We start from the raw sequence: 16,808 nt of genomic DNA, 5'->3' as shown, positions 1-16,808 counted from the left end.
AGAGTTTTTTCTAAATCCATATTGATCACTAGCAAGTATCTTATTTTGTATTAGATGCTGGTTAAGCCTTGAATATATTACCTTTTCAAATACCTTAGAGAAAGCCGGTAACAAAGATATTGGTCTATAGTTAGAGATGTTAAGTTTATCCCCACTTTTAAATACTGGTTTTACTATTGAAAATTTCAGTCTAGTTGGGTAAATTCCTGAAGAAAGAGATTTATTTACAATATATGTTAGCGGAGAACTAATAAATAGGGCACTAGCTTTCAATATTGCGACAGGTATCTCATCATAACCATGGGAGTATTTGGCTTTTAAGGATTTGATGATTCCTTCTATCTCATGGGTAGAGGCATGCTTAGGTCGAATATTTGACAGCGGACTCGTGAACATTGAGGACATATAATTTAAATAGTTATCATGCATAGGCTGTCCAGTTTTACTAATACTTGTATTATCAATAATATCCTCAGCAACTGTTACAAAATAATCATTAAGATTTTTTGCCATGATTTGTTGGTCGGAAGTTATAATACCCTTAATATCAAGGGATTGAATGTCTACTTTATCTTCTTTTTTCCCAATTTCAGTTTTGATTATGTACCAAATAGTTTTTGATTTATTTTTAGAGTCTATAATCCTCCTGTCGTAGTGAATTTTTTTAGCCGCTTTGATGACATTAGTTAGAATTTTACAGTATTGTTTGTAATGTTCTTTTAATTTAATATCATTACTAGTCCTACACTGTAAATAAAGATTTCTTTTGTTTCTACATGAAATACGTATTCCTGTAGTTAACCATTCATGAACATTTGGTTTGCTCTTTATTTTTCTTCTCGTAAAACTGGAGTAGAAAATCCTAAGATAGGTATTGAGAAAATTATTAAACATTATATTTACATCAGTTGCTTCAAAAATATCTTCCCACATCTCAAAGCTCAGTTTGAGCTTAAAATTAGCTATAGAGTGTTTATTGAAATTCCTTATGATTTGGGTGGTATTATTTAATCCTTGTATATTAAGATTTTTAAACTTAATAATTTGGGCGTCATGGTCCGATAGGCCGTTAATATGGGGATATACATTATAATTATTGTTTTTAGACACATCTAAAAAAATATTGTCAATGGCCGTTGCTACTTCATTTTGCACTCTAGTTGGAAAATTTACAACACTGGTTAAATTAAATGTAGACAGTAAGGTATCAAATTGCTGCTTTTTTTTACAGTTGTTATCTAGGTAGTTTACATTGAGGTCCCCACATATAATAAAATTTATATTTACATTATATAAATGATTCAGAATATTTTCAATCATCTTCAAAAACCACCGGAAATTCCCATCAGGAGACCTATAGATAGATATAACACAGACAAGTTGATAAGTTAATTTTTATGGCACAAACTTCAATGTCTTGTTCCTTGCAAAATTCTTGTAAATTAATAGTTATAAAACTTATAGATTCATGAATAAAAATGCATGCTCCACCATCTTTTAATTTTTCTCTACAGAATTTTGCTCCTAACTTATAATGTTCTATTGGTGAGCTATCCAGTTCAAATTCCCTTAAATGGTGATCCGTTATGCATAAAATATGAGGGAGTTCCGGGAGTAGTGAGTTTAATATTTCAGTTCTTTTGTTTCTCAGTCCCCTAATATTTTGATGGTATATCATTATACTGTCGTCTGCTTTATTAAGTTCTAAATTATTATGCCCTATCTGGGGTTCAAATTTTATATGTGAGGTATTGTGAACGTTGTTTACCATTTTCATTTCATGAAAATGCCATCCAAAGGAATTTCATGATAGACCACAGAGGTTCATAACTGTCATCACAAAAGTTCATCAGTGAACTATGTCCCAAATATTGAAACATGATACAATTTTTAAATGAACTGCAAAACTTTTTTTCCTGGAAAGGAATAATTCTTGTTTAAGATTTACTCCAATTCACTAGTTGAATAACAATTACACCATTAACATTTAATTAGAGAAATTCATACAATATCGATGAACTTACCTTTCATAGATTCATGCAGAGCCTTTAGGACTTCAGTTAGCTCTAATAGGAACCTCCTCTGTGAAGCAGGTGGATGCTGAAAAGCTCGCTTACCTAAATAACAAAAATATATTTAGAGCCATTTCTTAATGCTTTCCTGGCCTCAATCTTATAAAAGATTCAAACGGTACCATGATCCTAATATTACGGACATAGAATAATAAAAAAAGCAGAAGTTTGGAACAAGATCTAGGTTCTCATGTAAGTAATAAAGAACATTACTGTCCTCTGGGATGTGACTTTGTGTAGACCGGTTGGTAGGTAGCAATGTTTTCGAGGAATCTACAGTCTCCAACTTCAGGGTATCCCAGACAACAGTAGTCTTCAGCTGACAGTCTCTTTACAACACACAAAACTTTGTAATTACTACTCTGTAACACAGTTCACCAGGAAAATTACAAAGAATTGGCAAAATACAATGAGGAACATTGTAGCTATATTCTTCTTTGCTACTTGACACTTTCATTTATATGTATGTTGGCTGTGCCATAGCTAAGATGGTTAGCCGTCGGCTTCCCAGCACGGCGGCCTGGGCTCAGGTCAGGTCATGTGGGATTTGTGATGGACAATGTGGCATTAGGTCAGGTTTTCTCCGAGTACTTCAGTTTCCCCTGCCAATTCTCATTCCACCGACTCCTCCACACTCATCATATATCATCTGGGGCTGGTACAACAGGCCAGTTAATGGCCGACATACCAAGTGGACTCGGTCTCACCCCACCCCCCCAAAAAAAACCTAAAAAAAAAAACCCCTACATGTATGTTTAATTGATTGATTCTTTGTTTTATTTAATAGCACTATTTCAGCTGCATAGGGTTATGCAAAGTTAAATGGTAGGGTGACTATCCATGTTGACCAAATTAAGGCCCAATTACATTGTGTCAGTAAATTAGAGTAAGAATGCTAGATACAAATTCCATCAAAATCCATTTATCCATAACTGGTTGAAGCTAATTAGTGCTCACAAATTGTCCTGAAACCAATAAGTAACCATATTATTTCTTACTTTGTAGAGCCAGCAGCTTGACGTAAGTGTTGAGCTTGGCAAAGTGGGCTGTCAGTTGAGCTGTATGTTGAAGCACCGCCGCATTGCTTGCCTGTAGCATTTCAGTGCAGGTAGACAATGAACTTTCCTCTTCGAAGCTAGAGCAATATATCCCTATATGTAAACCCACTGAAAGAGGCACAAACACCTTCTAGTATGCCTGCTTTATATACTAGTGCATAATTAGCTCCATAAAATTCATGCACCCTCAAGCACATCACAGTCTATTTCTTACATCTATCCTGGTCTTACAAATGAAACACAGCAATGTAAATTTCCTCACACAAAAATCTGAAAGAGATAACAGCAGGTATGAAATCCAGGCACTAGGAGCAAGAAGGAAGATATATATGGCACATTTTGTCAGGAACGTTTCTGTTTCCATACTGCAGGGTCCTACCAGAAAAGCATCACTCGGATAGTCATGAAATTCCTTGCACTTTATAGAACCTGAATACTCATTACTGTGCTCATAAGACCCATCACTGAACCAGATGAGCCTACTTCACGTCTACCCTTTTTCTTTAATATTCATTTTAATATTATCCTCCCATCTACATGGGTGTCTTGAGTATTCTCTTCACTTCAGGTGTTCTGACTAAATTTTGTTTGTATTTCTTATCTCTCCTATAGATGCTATACACCCTACCCCTCTCATTTTCCTTCATCTGATCATCGTAACATCTGCTGAGTGGTACACATTATTAAAAGAGGAAATTAATATTTTCTCCTTAAGTTCTAAATACTCTTATATAAAAATTCTGCCAGCATCAAACCATCATAAAAAATTAAACACTTTAAATTGCAGAAACAAACATGTAGGAAGTAAATGTGGAATTTTTTGGGATTGCTCACTCAGGCAAAGAGTTTGATGCTCCTTCCACCAAATTGGGGCGACACATAACATACAAGTTTACCTCACAGCAGCACTATAAAATTCACTGTATTTCTAAATATTTAAGATGAAATTGCCCTACAGGGCATACATATAGAATTGTCCATGTTTTTAATTAAGCATCATAAGAAGTCATATGGGGAAGTGGAGGTATAGCTACACACATCTTTAACCTTGGCATTAGATTGAGACGAGTGGTCAGCTTCAAACAAACCTGCTTCTCCCCTGACAAAAAAAGTGTCTGGTAAACAAACTTTCATTTAGGAAGAGTCCTGGTCTTCAAGACGCAGAAACAAGTTACTGAAGACAGGACCAAGTAAATGGTGATGTGGGGGGAATATACAACATACATGAGCAGTCCCACTATTCAGTTATTCAGTATAGAGGGGGTGGGTTTCCCCATGCACCGCGATTAATAGTCTATTGTACATCCCCCTTTAATTTCTACTGTCGCCATACCCTACCGATACTGGTGCCCACTATCTCCCCTTTCTGCCAGTGAGGTCGGCCCTCTACTGGCAGTAGTACCCGATAACTCTCCCCTTTCTGCCAGTGAAGTCGGCCCTCTACTGGCATTGGTACCTGATAACTTCCCCATCTACCGGAGGCATTGGAAACTACTTGGGCGGGAAACATTTTGCCTAATTTTGCTCAGAGGTCTCCTAGAGACATGAGGATCTTTTACGTGTCGTAAATCTACGACATGGGACCCACGGCTTAAAGTCCCTCTTGGAGGACTTGTTCCCTGAATTTTTCTGCCCTTAAAAATTCCACGACCTCCACCGGGTTTGAACCCGCGTACCTTGAGTCATGAGGTGGGACCGTTACCCCTAGACTATGGAGGCCGCTTACCAGTCCCACTTTCTTTGCCTCTGCTGCATCCTCCCCTCCCCTCTGCTCCGCAATGGCTCTTGCTATCTAAATCTTTGCACTCACTGGAAAGGAAGCTAAGTGGGTCCCAGAGCCAGTCTGGACAATGCAAAGAAGAAACAAATGCCTGCCCTCATTGGGAATTGAACCTAATTCCGCGATTATACAGCCTAGTTGTTATACTGACTGAACATATACATTTATTTATTTATTTATTTCAAGATGCTATATCAATTACTAGGTTAAGTAGCATGATATAAGATACTGACATTCAGGCTCATTCTGTCTAATAATTCTCTTTTTTCCTCTCACTTCCACTTTGGAGAATGGGGCTGATTTCTCAGTTTCATTGATCATTTTTACGAGGGCTCCTTGGACAAGTGATCAGCTAGTCGCAAGGCCACTACCTAAACATAAACACAGAATAAACGCATACACACACAAAACATCCATGCCTTGTGTGGGAATCGAACCCACGATCCCAGCTTCTGAGCAAGCGAAGGCAGTACATGCCTCAGACCGCTTGGCTACTGTGACTGGCCTGTCTAACAATAGTGGTCCTGAAACAGAAATGTAACGTTATTCAAAGAAATTGTTTCACTGTACCTGAGACAATGGTAGGGCAACAAACGCTGTAGATACATTGTGTAAGCCGCAAGGTGGTCAGAGAGTTTGTGTAGTGAGGGCAGCACCTCCAGACTCACATAGTTTTCAGTCTCAAGTCCAGCTTGGAAATCTGTGTAGCCTTGCTCAAGGGCACGCAGAAATCTAGCATTCTCTTTCAGGTAACTGGAAAACTATAGGAAAGACACACACCAATCATGTAACAGATGTGTTAATAGTGGCGTTCAGAACCAATTTACTTCATAGAGCAAAGTCATCATTTAGAGGCTACTAGTTGCACAGCTAATCAGCAAGTTCCCCACATTTAATAGAACTCAAAAGGTTCACTACTGTGTTCACAAGACCCTCCACCTGTCCCTTTTCTGAGCCAAGCAAATTCATTCCACGCCCTTGCACCCTAATTCTTTAAAATTCATTTTAATGCATGTTACCCTCTCAGTTCTTCCAAGTCATGTTTTTCTTTAGGTTTTCTGATCAAAACATTATATTAATTTGTCCTCTCTCCTCCTCCACTGATTTCATCCTCCCTGACAGGATCATCCCAATGATATATGGCAAGGAGCAAAAATTATACCTTACAAAAACAAACGCTGGAAAATTAAATCATTCTTTGCAACTGTGTTGCTTTCCTCCGTGCCTTTCACATTTATTTACTGAATAGTACAATGCTTCAAAGGAAATCTAACTACAGATATCACATTATGGAGTCGTAACTAATTTATCTGTATATCATTAAATATACATGTAACTAAAAGATGTCTGCCATCAAAATTCTATATCATAAGGAGACCTATATTTTATATATCAATCTTCTTTGTACCATTTGCTTGTTTTTAACAAAAAAATTAAAGTGTGATTTGAGCTTCTTGTAAAGCTGGAATTACAATACTGAACTGATACTGACCAAAACAAAATGCATTATAACAAAAGCCCAAAATGTCCATGCTGTCCTTAATCTCTTAATTGTTGTATGGTTTCAGATCAATCTGGGTTGAATTTCTGAGAACCTATCATACTTGTAAGACACTCCCCCATCATGGAAATGTCAATGGATGATAATGATGGTCCCAGTGTTATGTAATCCAAACTTTCTCCAATATAATATAATATAATTCCAGCACACTACAAACCATAACACCAAGCTTAAACAGTGAAACATAAATGTGTTTACCTACCCTGCCATTTACAGGACTCAATGAGGAAAACACTGCATGTAAACGCTGCTCACTGTATGTGTGGTAGTCAGACAATGCCGCTGTCAGATCACGTAAATGAAGTCCTGCTTGTGATATCACATGCTGGGCATAGATCTGCTGTTTGCGGTCATGGCGTGGAATGTTCAGTTCATTTAGATCCCCACATCCTGCGAATCAATACTATTCAATTAAAAATATCATTACATTGCATCCCAGAAAATATTTATGAAAGACAAATTATGCTTCAACCCTTTACATAGGACAAGACACATGCAGTAAAATGTGTCAGTAATAAATATGGTTGGTTGGTTGGTTGGTTGGTTGGTTGGTTGGTTGGTGGGTTTCTAATGCCACACATTGACAATTAAGTCATCTGTGCTTTTAACCTCAACTGGCTGGCATATTTTGTAACTCATTTCCTATCTGAACACCACTTGTGTGAGTTATGTTACCAAGTTATCCAATGTACTTCAGTTGGGCTGGGTGATTTCAAGTTGTACATCAATGCAAATATAATTTATATGCGCAAAAGTACTCTGTAAACTGCACCTTGCATAAAACTAACACAATATGAAAAATTTCAGTGAAGTATCAGGTCGATTTCTGATATACAAAATCAGTGAACGACATGAAATCTGTGTATTCTTTAAACTGCTTTAGTTTATAAAAAGCTGTAAAATCAAGACACATCTTATTAATCCTTAAAGAGTACAGACATACCCAAGTTTTCAATGAAGATATAATCACCCATAATAGGAAAACATGAAGCCATATCTGGGAGACAGCCTCAGGTCCCAAGTGTACTGGATTAGGGACTAAGTAATGTACAATGAATAGAAGCTTATAAATCACAAATACATGGAAAGTCACTGACATACCAAGTTATTGAGCTTAATAACAAGAAACTGAATTTTCTAGCTTAAAATAAGAATGGTTGTCTGTAATAATTTGTTTCACATCAATTCCCCTTCAGTAACTTCGGGTCAACACACCCAGCCAACATGCTAGCGATGGTAAGAAATTTGCTGTACTCACTGGAGTCCACAAAGGGAAGATGTTGTGCAATGGTGGCTGTTGCTGACTGCAACTGCATGCCCAGATCCATCTGCAGCTGCGATTTTTGCTCTGTCATCAGATTCAACTGTGTACTGCACTGCTCCAAAGTACGGTCCTTGACTTCCACTGCTTGCCTGAGCGAGACCTTCTCTTCCTCAAGCCGTTCAATCACAGCCTGCATCATGTTAGAGCTTGACACTAAATTTCCTAGTAAAGTTACCAACACAGCTTAGGAGTTACATTAAAGCCAATATTGTAAGGTGTTAATAAGTCCAATTTATTAACTAACATACAACATAGTTTGTTTCCACTGCTATACGAAAATGATAAGCAGTAACATTACTGACATTGCTGACATCTAGATGTGAAAGACTTTCTGAAATACAACAGATCTCACAAGCATATTTTTTTGTAATGAGATTTGATCACACCAACCATAAAGCATTTAGACATATCACACTCCGTTTCATGCCTACTTTCCCCACAGTCCATCATATCCATATGCATGGCCCTCCATAAATATTTTTGTACCAAGTGATGGATTTTCATGAAACTTGGTCTAAACATCACACCACTTTAGGTAACTCCAGCTACATATTTTTCAGTTTCATATCATCAATAACACTAACATGGCAGATGTGGAAACGAAGTGACAGTGAGCCTCATTTAATGCATGGCCCTAAAACTTGGTATGGTAACAGATCTTTGAAATATATATACAGTAATTTTTATTTGTAATATGTAAAACACTAAAATAGCAGCAACAAAAAATTTATATTTGACTTTTCATAGGCATCTGAAATTTAGTGTGGTGATAGTTCATAAAAACTGTTCCAAATTTTGTACCAACCATTTTATCATATGTTATCATTTACAATAATGGTGATGGTTTGAATCTCTGAGGTAATATGTGACAAACTAATGAGTCAGAATCTAAATTGGTTGAAAATGTACACAGAAATGGATTAGTAAATTGTATGATTACTGATTAACCACCGGCCTCATCATCACACATTCAAACACTGTAAGATGTGGGAAATGGGAGGTTCTTAATTTTAAAACAAATATTTATCTTCTCATTACTTTCCAGTTTAGCTCTGCAGCACTGAAATGTCACATAGCCTTTGAGGAGAAGCATTAAATGTATGACTTGGGCTGCCAAAAGTAATGAACAAATTTTATACCTTTTCATACAGTACAGACTTCTAATAACCATGCACTGTACTGCAACTGGCTGGGCACTGAATTTTTTCAATACTGATACCATCATCCCTCAGTTAAAATACGCCACCAGCCACACAGTACAAGAAATTTAAAATCTTCTATATCAAGACAATTACGTATAATTAAAAATCAATTTCTATCCTCTCATAAAATGTTTAAAAAGATGTGAATGAACTAACTTTATACTTCTGTTCGGCATCACTGTTGACCTCGCGGTACTGCTGCAGTTCATGTTCAAGCTTCTCAACGTGCTGTGTCAGTGACGACACCTCCTGCTCATGAGCAGAATCTCTATCCTGCATCTGTAACATGCCAAATATTTCTCAGAAATATTTATTGAGATCATCATCAACAGAAGAGCTTCGAATATAATTCCAAATGGAAATGCTTAATAACAGTAAATTATATTTAAAAAGTAAAGTTTACAATCCATTAGTAGGTGCATTAGAGCATAAAAACCATATGCAGGATGTAGTGAAGTCTCAGAGAGTACTTTAACCTTTAAACACCGGACTTTTGAAATGGTGGTAAGCTTGAGTTGGCCGTAGTCTATTTAAATGCCCGCTGCTGGTGTGTGTTTAAATGCCCATTACTACTCTGCATTTAAATGTCTGTTCCTGTTAGGGCGCTTCAACAATTTTAAGCATTGTGTTTAAAAATGTTGTACCTAACACAGTTTTTATGATAAATGGATAGAATTAACTTTGTTTGTATCAGCAAAGAACATAGTGTCGCATATTGTAATAGAAGATTTGAAAATTTTTATACAAAGAGTTATACGCTATTTTTAATTTTTTTCTTTTAATTTTGATGTGTACTGCAAAAATGGTTTCCCAGTTTTTCACAGAATTGTTCTGCATTATAAATTAATTTCTGTTTGTAACACTTGACAAATTGACTGTCATAAAACAGACGGAAGCAATAAAATCATTTGGTTCTCTGCTGGAAAACCTTACAACTTTGTTACACCCTTCAGATTATCAAATCTTTTGACTAAAGAACAGAAAAATGAAAGCATGACTATTCAAGAAAAAGCTTTGAGGGGTCCCTTCTTCAGTGCTAAGACCTTCCATTGTAGCTGCCCTTTCTATGGTCATGAACGGACAGTTGCATCGTGGCTGAGATACAGAGTGCGATCTGTTTTCTATACATTCACAGTGAAATCAAATACTGTAGTTTCATTTCAACCTATATATACATCAAGCAGATAATGACAAAAAAGGTATGCACATCGAATTTTACTATATATTTTTAACACATTAATCTGCAGAATCTGCAATAAAAATATTGGCTCATGGATGAGTTTGGGCATAACTCATTCATATACTCTTTATTTCTGTTGTTCACTTAGGGATCATTTTAATTCCTCTATTACGGTTTTACTCAAGTCTGTCTTGTAACTACTATATTTAAAAATAAATATTTAGGACTGTGCATGCACTTCTACTAGTGGCGTGTGCGCACACTTCCAGCAGCGGAGTTTAAATGCCCGACTGGCCAAATCGGGGTACTTTGGCCACGACAACCATACTCATCACTGGCCCAATCAAGGCACTTTGGATGTTAAAGGTTAATTACAGAGCCAGTACCAACTTCTATTCATTAGTCTATTCTGATTGTAAATAAAATGCATTGCCATAAAGAATTCATAACAAGAATATTAGTCCATACCTATGAGATGAACTGGTGTTCCACAGGTGTGGCCTATACAAACTACAATTTAACATATTAAATATATAAAATATTAATACATATATGGTCTAAAAGTATTTTTGGGATGCATTCTTGGGATTTTAATGACTATTTTTTGTCAACTGCATATGTTATGGGGTGTTGAACACCATGAAGAAGAAGAAGAAGAAGATGATGATGATGATGATGATGATGGCTATAAATGATGAAACAGAAATGATGTGCAAGCAGTCATAACAGCCAGTTTTCTGGCTGAGATTCAAACCCAAATATGCTCAGGATTCCTAAACATGTGGAGACAGAAGAAGGAGATTCCTCCAGAACTTTGGTACCTAACTATCAAACTACATAGCCACATCCCAGAAGACTGTAATCTTAATATTTATTGCTGTGAGAATCTCATAGGAAAACTAATTTTTTAATTAACATCTGTTATCAATACACTATGCCAGTTTGCTCTTCATTAAAAGTGTATCACTTTGCCCAGTAAAGCCCATTAACATGTAACTTGATTTTATGTACTTAAAATATTTAACTAAAATTAATTCAAAGGCTTCAAATAAGTACCTGAAAACTGAGAATGAAGTTCTGTATTGGTATATTATTCCTGTTGTCTAACTACAGTAGCTAACGAACTCATATGAAGTAGAGTCTTTCTCGAAAAGTGAACAGTCACCCATCTACTCATGATATAAATCATCTACGAAACTTGAAGGTTCATTACTGTGTCCACAAGGTGCTATGCAGTGAATAAGTTATCCAGATTTTTATCAGATAATATTTCATCATCAACAAAGTAATTATTATCAGATGTCCCACAGCCATCAAAGAATGTCAATAAATTAAGAAGCTTTCATGATAGATATTGCTAAAATAGACTTATCCTTACATTCTTGACTTTCCCCTCTCACTATACACAGAGCAGTGGCATTTTCTTTTAAAGTCAGCTTCCAGCTAGTTAACTACAGAATGGAATCATACTCTTACATATTTTATTATCTGTAGAGCCCACTTCTGAGATGACTTAATAAACACCCACCATTGATAATAAACATGCATTCTCAGCAATCTTCTTTTGTAGTTCTTCATCTAACACATGATTTGTTAACTCTGTGTTGGGTGACGCTCCAGGACCTTTCACTTTCCCCTTTTTGGGACGTGCCTGAAATAAGAGTATGTCATTCATGGATTTCACATTAAGAAGTAATTCTGTTTCCTCCATTTCAGTAAGATTTCTTTATCACGCCAGAAGGAACTTCATAGAAAAGTAACAGAAGGTCTTAATTTTTTCAATACTAAAGAGATACCATGCATATGAGATTTGGGTCTCTCATGGCAGTGAATATTATGGTCTTAAGGTCTATTGGGACAATGCCATGTAGTTTAGTGGATACGAAACAAAATTTTGAAGGAACTTATTGCCTCCATCTTCAGGGTAGAACGCTAAGCCATGCAGGGAAAAACAATATAGATATTGTGGAGGAGGGAACCAGAAACTGATTCACTCATAGTTCTAATCTTGTTCCTGCCTTCTGTAGGTCTGACCATTCTTCCTTACATGGCTTGCTCTTCTACCCTAAAGATGGAGTCAGCTGGTTCCTCCAAAATCTTGGTATCTATTTACCAGACTATGTGTCATCTCATCCCACAGAAGACTGTAACCTTAATTGTGCAAGGCTTTTCAATGCTGGACACTGAGTGAAAACAGAAAGTGTAAAGAAAATAAGCTATTTACTATCAGCTTGAACAGGTTATTGTCAGGCACTAGTCTCAAAAAAACTTAGTGACTCATAATTCAACTGTATAAATAATCTAATGATCAATGTTTGTTTGTCATTATAATGAGAACTAATTGCTTGAAAGCAGAAATATGTAACTTAAAAACCCTGAGTGGATTAAATAAAAAGGTAAGATAAAAGTAAAATTGTCCCTCTGCTTAACTAACTAAGCACTACACCATGAAGGCATATGGGGAAGCGGAGGTATAGAGCCACATGAGTGAACTAAATATAATTAATAAAACAAGAAATGTACAAAAGAAGAACGAATTACTGTCAGAAACTTTAGAGATTTAGATTTATCATAATCCTCACACTGAAATCTAGATCACAGTAAGAATCAACTGATAACTGGATGTTTCTAAAATAGCTCTGTTGATCACCTGCCTGCATTATATCAAGTTCATCTTGAAGTACAGTCACTCTCTTTGTGAGCTGTTGATTGCGAAATGTTAAACTGTCCATTTCTTGTTCAGCTTTGCGCAGACTCTGCTCCCGCTCTTTCAGAATATCCCGCAATTCTGAGTTACGAGTCTGCTCTTCTACCACAGCCTTTCTCAACACACTGACTTGTGCTCTCATCTATGTAAAATGTGAAAAATTTACAAATGATAACATCTAATATAAGGATAATTTTCAAGTTACTTGTATGCACAATAAAAAAGTAAACTACCTTTGAATATTCTGCAGCAATTTTTTGATATTTTGCTTGCAAATCTCCTGGCACCCCTTCCATTACAAGAAGTTCTGGTTTCAACCTAAAATAAGAAATTAAAATTCTGTATTTTTTACGCCATATTTGTTCCTGCTCACTCTTAACGAATACTACCAGCAGAATTACATATATACATAAACCTAGCTAGACCTGATTTGGACCAGATTTTGGATACAAATATCCCAGATCTGATGGAGAACAGCAGGAAGACCGAGGAGATACTACCATCGAAAGAAGGATTCTGAGGATCCCACAGGAATTAAGGTGCCTGATCCATGATGAGAAGAAAAATAACAGATGAAGGAAATGCAAACGTATATGACCACGATACTCTAGAACCTTGAAACGTATACAGACAACTGAAATTGTTACATATTTGCCTTCCAATTCATTTAGAATGTAGAATCTTTAGAGGGTCATTTAACAACGCAGTTAGTATTCAGACTATATGGCCCAGAATTTAGAGGTTATGAACTGTAAAAGAGACAGAAAGTAGGCATTACATGTGCGAATGACTCTCTAGGAATTTATTTGGTGGTTTACAGGACAATTACAAAGAGAAATTAATACCTCTCAAAAATACAATTGGAGGGATGCGCCATAGCTCAAGCGGTTAGTTGCTGGCTTCCCACTGAAGCGACCCAGATTCGATCCCGGGTCTGGTCAAGTGGTATTTGTGGTGGACAAAGTGGCGCTGGGGCAAGTTTTCTCTGAGTACTTCAGTTTCCCTTGCCAATCTTCATCCCCCAATCGCTCCACAATCACCCTCACCTATCATCTGGGGCTGGTACAATAAGCAAGAAGTGGCCGCAATGTAAGGGACTTACTTCAACCAAACAAAGTTTCTGAAAACTTATTACCCAGGCTTTGCATGGATAAGAATATTGTTTTTCTAATTTTGTAGCCAAACATTTTATCATTATTTTTATTTTCCATTAACATCAATAATTTGGAGTGGCTGAGGAATTTTGAACATAAACACAGAATATGTGGAACTGCGATATGAAAATTACAAAAGTTTTAATAATTCCAACGAATATGAATAGTTATACGACGGCTTACGGGGCACCGAAAATTTCCGTAAAACGTGGCAATGTGTAAAAATCGTTGGGGGCACGGGGAGATTAATCTATGGAGCGCTATGGAATATCGTTTATATTTCTCCGAACCAGGGGAAGAATGCACTATTAACAGTTACGATTTAAATATACTGATACTGAAATCACCATAAACAATGTGAGATAAATATACAACCATTTAAAAACGGGCGAAAATTGAACTCAGACTCACTGTTCTTCAGCGTTGTTGAAATAAAAATTTCCGTCCGTTGTGCTTTCAGCTCTTCCTCCAAAGTCTCCGAAAATCCTTCAAAATGCTTTAAACACAACAATATCAACAGCACACAAAATCTTAAATTGTCATTTATGCTAGACACCTAAACTGGCTGGCAAGTTCTTACTTCTTCCGCTGCAACCTGTCAAAATAACCAGTTCTTTTTTGCCGCCTCTTCTTTAACATCACGATCATAAAACAACGTAATTATATTCCTCTGTAACTGAGCAGTACTTATTGATTACTGATACAGATTCAGCAAACTAATCCGTTTTATAACAATCGAAATGTCAGTACCGTTAACATCAAACGCCCCTTCCTATTCCACGAGTGATAGCACAGGATAGCACATTTACACAACAGCTGATACAAACAATGTCGCCAACATGTACGAAGGTTATTAAGCTGGACGAAACGAAAAACAGATTTGAAATCTTCACGGCAGCGAAGATCCTGACAAAAATTGTATGGTAGTACCGAACCATGAAGATGGAAGCTGTATGTCCTTCCGAAATAGTGGTGCACACTACCAGCCTGTACGAGTATCAATTTTGGGGCCTTCACTCTACAAGCCGGAAGATCGCGGGTTTGATTCCCGGTGAGGTAATTGGATTTTTCACTCACTCACTCATGGAGCTAAGCTCTATTTGGGAAGCTGACAATTGTGCAGCTACTCAAGGACTAAACAGCATTTTATGGAACCCGAAGGTACATTACCGTGTTCACATGAGCCTTCCACTGGTCTCTATGCTGATCCTGATCCTGAGGCAGATCAATCCAATCCACACCATCCCATCTCTCCAAGATCCATTTTGCTATTGTTCACCCACCTACCTCTTGGTCTTCCCAGAGGTCTCTTTCCTTCTGGCTTTCCCACCAATATCCTATAAGAATTCTTATTCTTCTTCTCCTCCTCCTCCTATTCATGCTAAATGTCTTGCCCATCTCATCCTCCTTTACTTGATCATTCTAATTATATTTGGAGGAGAGTACAAGTTATGAAGCTCCTCATTATGCAGTTTTCTCCAACCTCCTGTCACTTCATCTCTTTGATCCAAATATTCTCAACACCCTGTTCTCAGACACCCTCAGCCTATGTTCCTCCCTTAACGTCAGATACCAACTTTCACATCCATACAGAACCACAGGCAAAATTATAGATTCTTATATTCTAATTTTTATGTTTTTAGACAGCAGACGAGAAGACAAAAGGTTCTGGACTGAATAGTAGCAAGTGTTACCCAAGTTCAATCCTCCCTTAATTTCCTTCTATATCAGTTTTGAGTTGTTATAGTCATCCCCAAATATCTGAACTGTGCCACATTTTCAAAACATCTGTTATCTATCTTCACATCATGATTTTACCCTGCATTTTGGTAATAAGACAGCAACATATACTCAGTTTTATGTGTTTACTTCTAGACCAACCTCCTTATTAGCATCAATTAAAGGTTGCTTTTCTTTATGGTATCTATATTATCACCCAGCAGATTCACATCATCAGCATAGACGAACAGCTGATGTGCCCCATTTAATTTCAGTCTCACCTGGTTTTCCTGGACCTTCCTAATGGAAGTATGAATCGTATGAAAATCGTGTTTAATCATGAATTTCAGGAAGATTACTCTCTTCTTGAATATGATGCCATGTAGTCCAGTAGATTCTTACCAACTTTTGAAATCTGCTGTCTCCCTCCACCTTCCCAGGAGGAATTGGAGAAATTCTTCAGAAATCACATGAACACATGAATGTTCAGTAATTTTTTTTTAATTCGCTTAGTGCGAGGTGGAGTCCAACTGGGTCCACTCAGCACAACGTCCACTGACTAGCCTATTGTACCTGCCCCCTGGTGATTATGATGATGGAGAATTTGGTGGAATTAAGATTGGCAGGGGAAACCAAAATACTTAGGGAAAACCTGCCCCAGCACCACTTTGTCCACCACAAATCCCACTTGACCAGACCCAGGATCGAACCCGGGCCGCCGCGGTGGGAAGCCAGCGACTAGCCACTTGAGCTATGGCACGGCCCTGAATGTTCAGTGTGTATGAGTACATATGAAGTCTTGGGGACTGGATCTCATATTTGAACTAGGAATGATGGTGTTATTAACCCCTCAAGCTGGTATCCCAATTATATCTTCACCCAGGCAGTGAGGTTCACTGCCATTAAATGCCAGCTTCATGAGTTAAATGTTGTGGATAAGAATATTAAATGTATTATGCAGTGAAGACTATATAATAAAGTTCTATACACACATTTCAAAATTTATTTTAAATGAAATATATATATATATATATATCAGCCCAGTTCTTCA

General features: G+C 37.0%; 1 protein-coding gene across 2 annotated transcripts in view; it reads right to left on the bottom strand.

The window, feature by feature from the left end:
* Positions 1-14,853, bottom strand: part of LOC111872341 (protein phosphatase 1 regulatory subunit 21) — a 25,445-nt gene extending 10,592 nt beyond the window's left edge. For both annotated transcript variants that reach the window (XR_002844212.2, XM_023866107.2), the window contains exons 1-10: positions 14,450-14,853; positions 13,118-13,202; positions 12,832-13,026; positions 11,706-11,828; positions 9,154-9,276; positions 7,730-7,925; positions 6,674-6,861; positions 5,481-5,671; positions 3,071-3,207; positions 2,025-2,117 (exon numbers count right to left, since the gene is read on the bottom strand). Coding sequence is in view for 1 of the 2 variants with exons in the window: in XM_023866107.2 (XP_023721875.1) it covers positions 2,025-2,117; positions 3,071-3,207; positions 5,481-5,671; positions 6,674-6,861; positions 7,730-7,925; positions 9,154-9,276; positions 11,706-11,828; positions 12,832-13,026; positions 13,118-13,180 (1,309 nt within the window). In the remaining variant the exon portion in view is untranslated. The remainder of the gene's footprint in view (positions 1-2,024; positions 2,118-3,070; positions 3,208-5,480; positions 5,672-6,673; positions 6,862-7,729; positions 7,926-9,153; positions 9,277-11,705; positions 11,829-12,831; positions 13,027-13,117; positions 13,203-14,449) is intronic.
* Positions 14,854-16,808: the final 1,955 nt, after the last annotated feature.

The sequence above is a fragment of the Cryptotermes secundus genome, unplaced genomic scaffold (assembly GCF_002891405.2).
Source record: "Cryptotermes secundus unplaced genomic scaffold, Csec_1.0 scaffold55, whole genome shotgun sequence".
Lineage (NCBI taxonomy): Eukaryota > Metazoa > Arthropoda > Insecta > Blattodea > Kalotermitidae > Cryptotermes > Cryptotermes secundus.
This window is presented reverse-complemented; position numbering and strand designations above follow the sequence as displayed.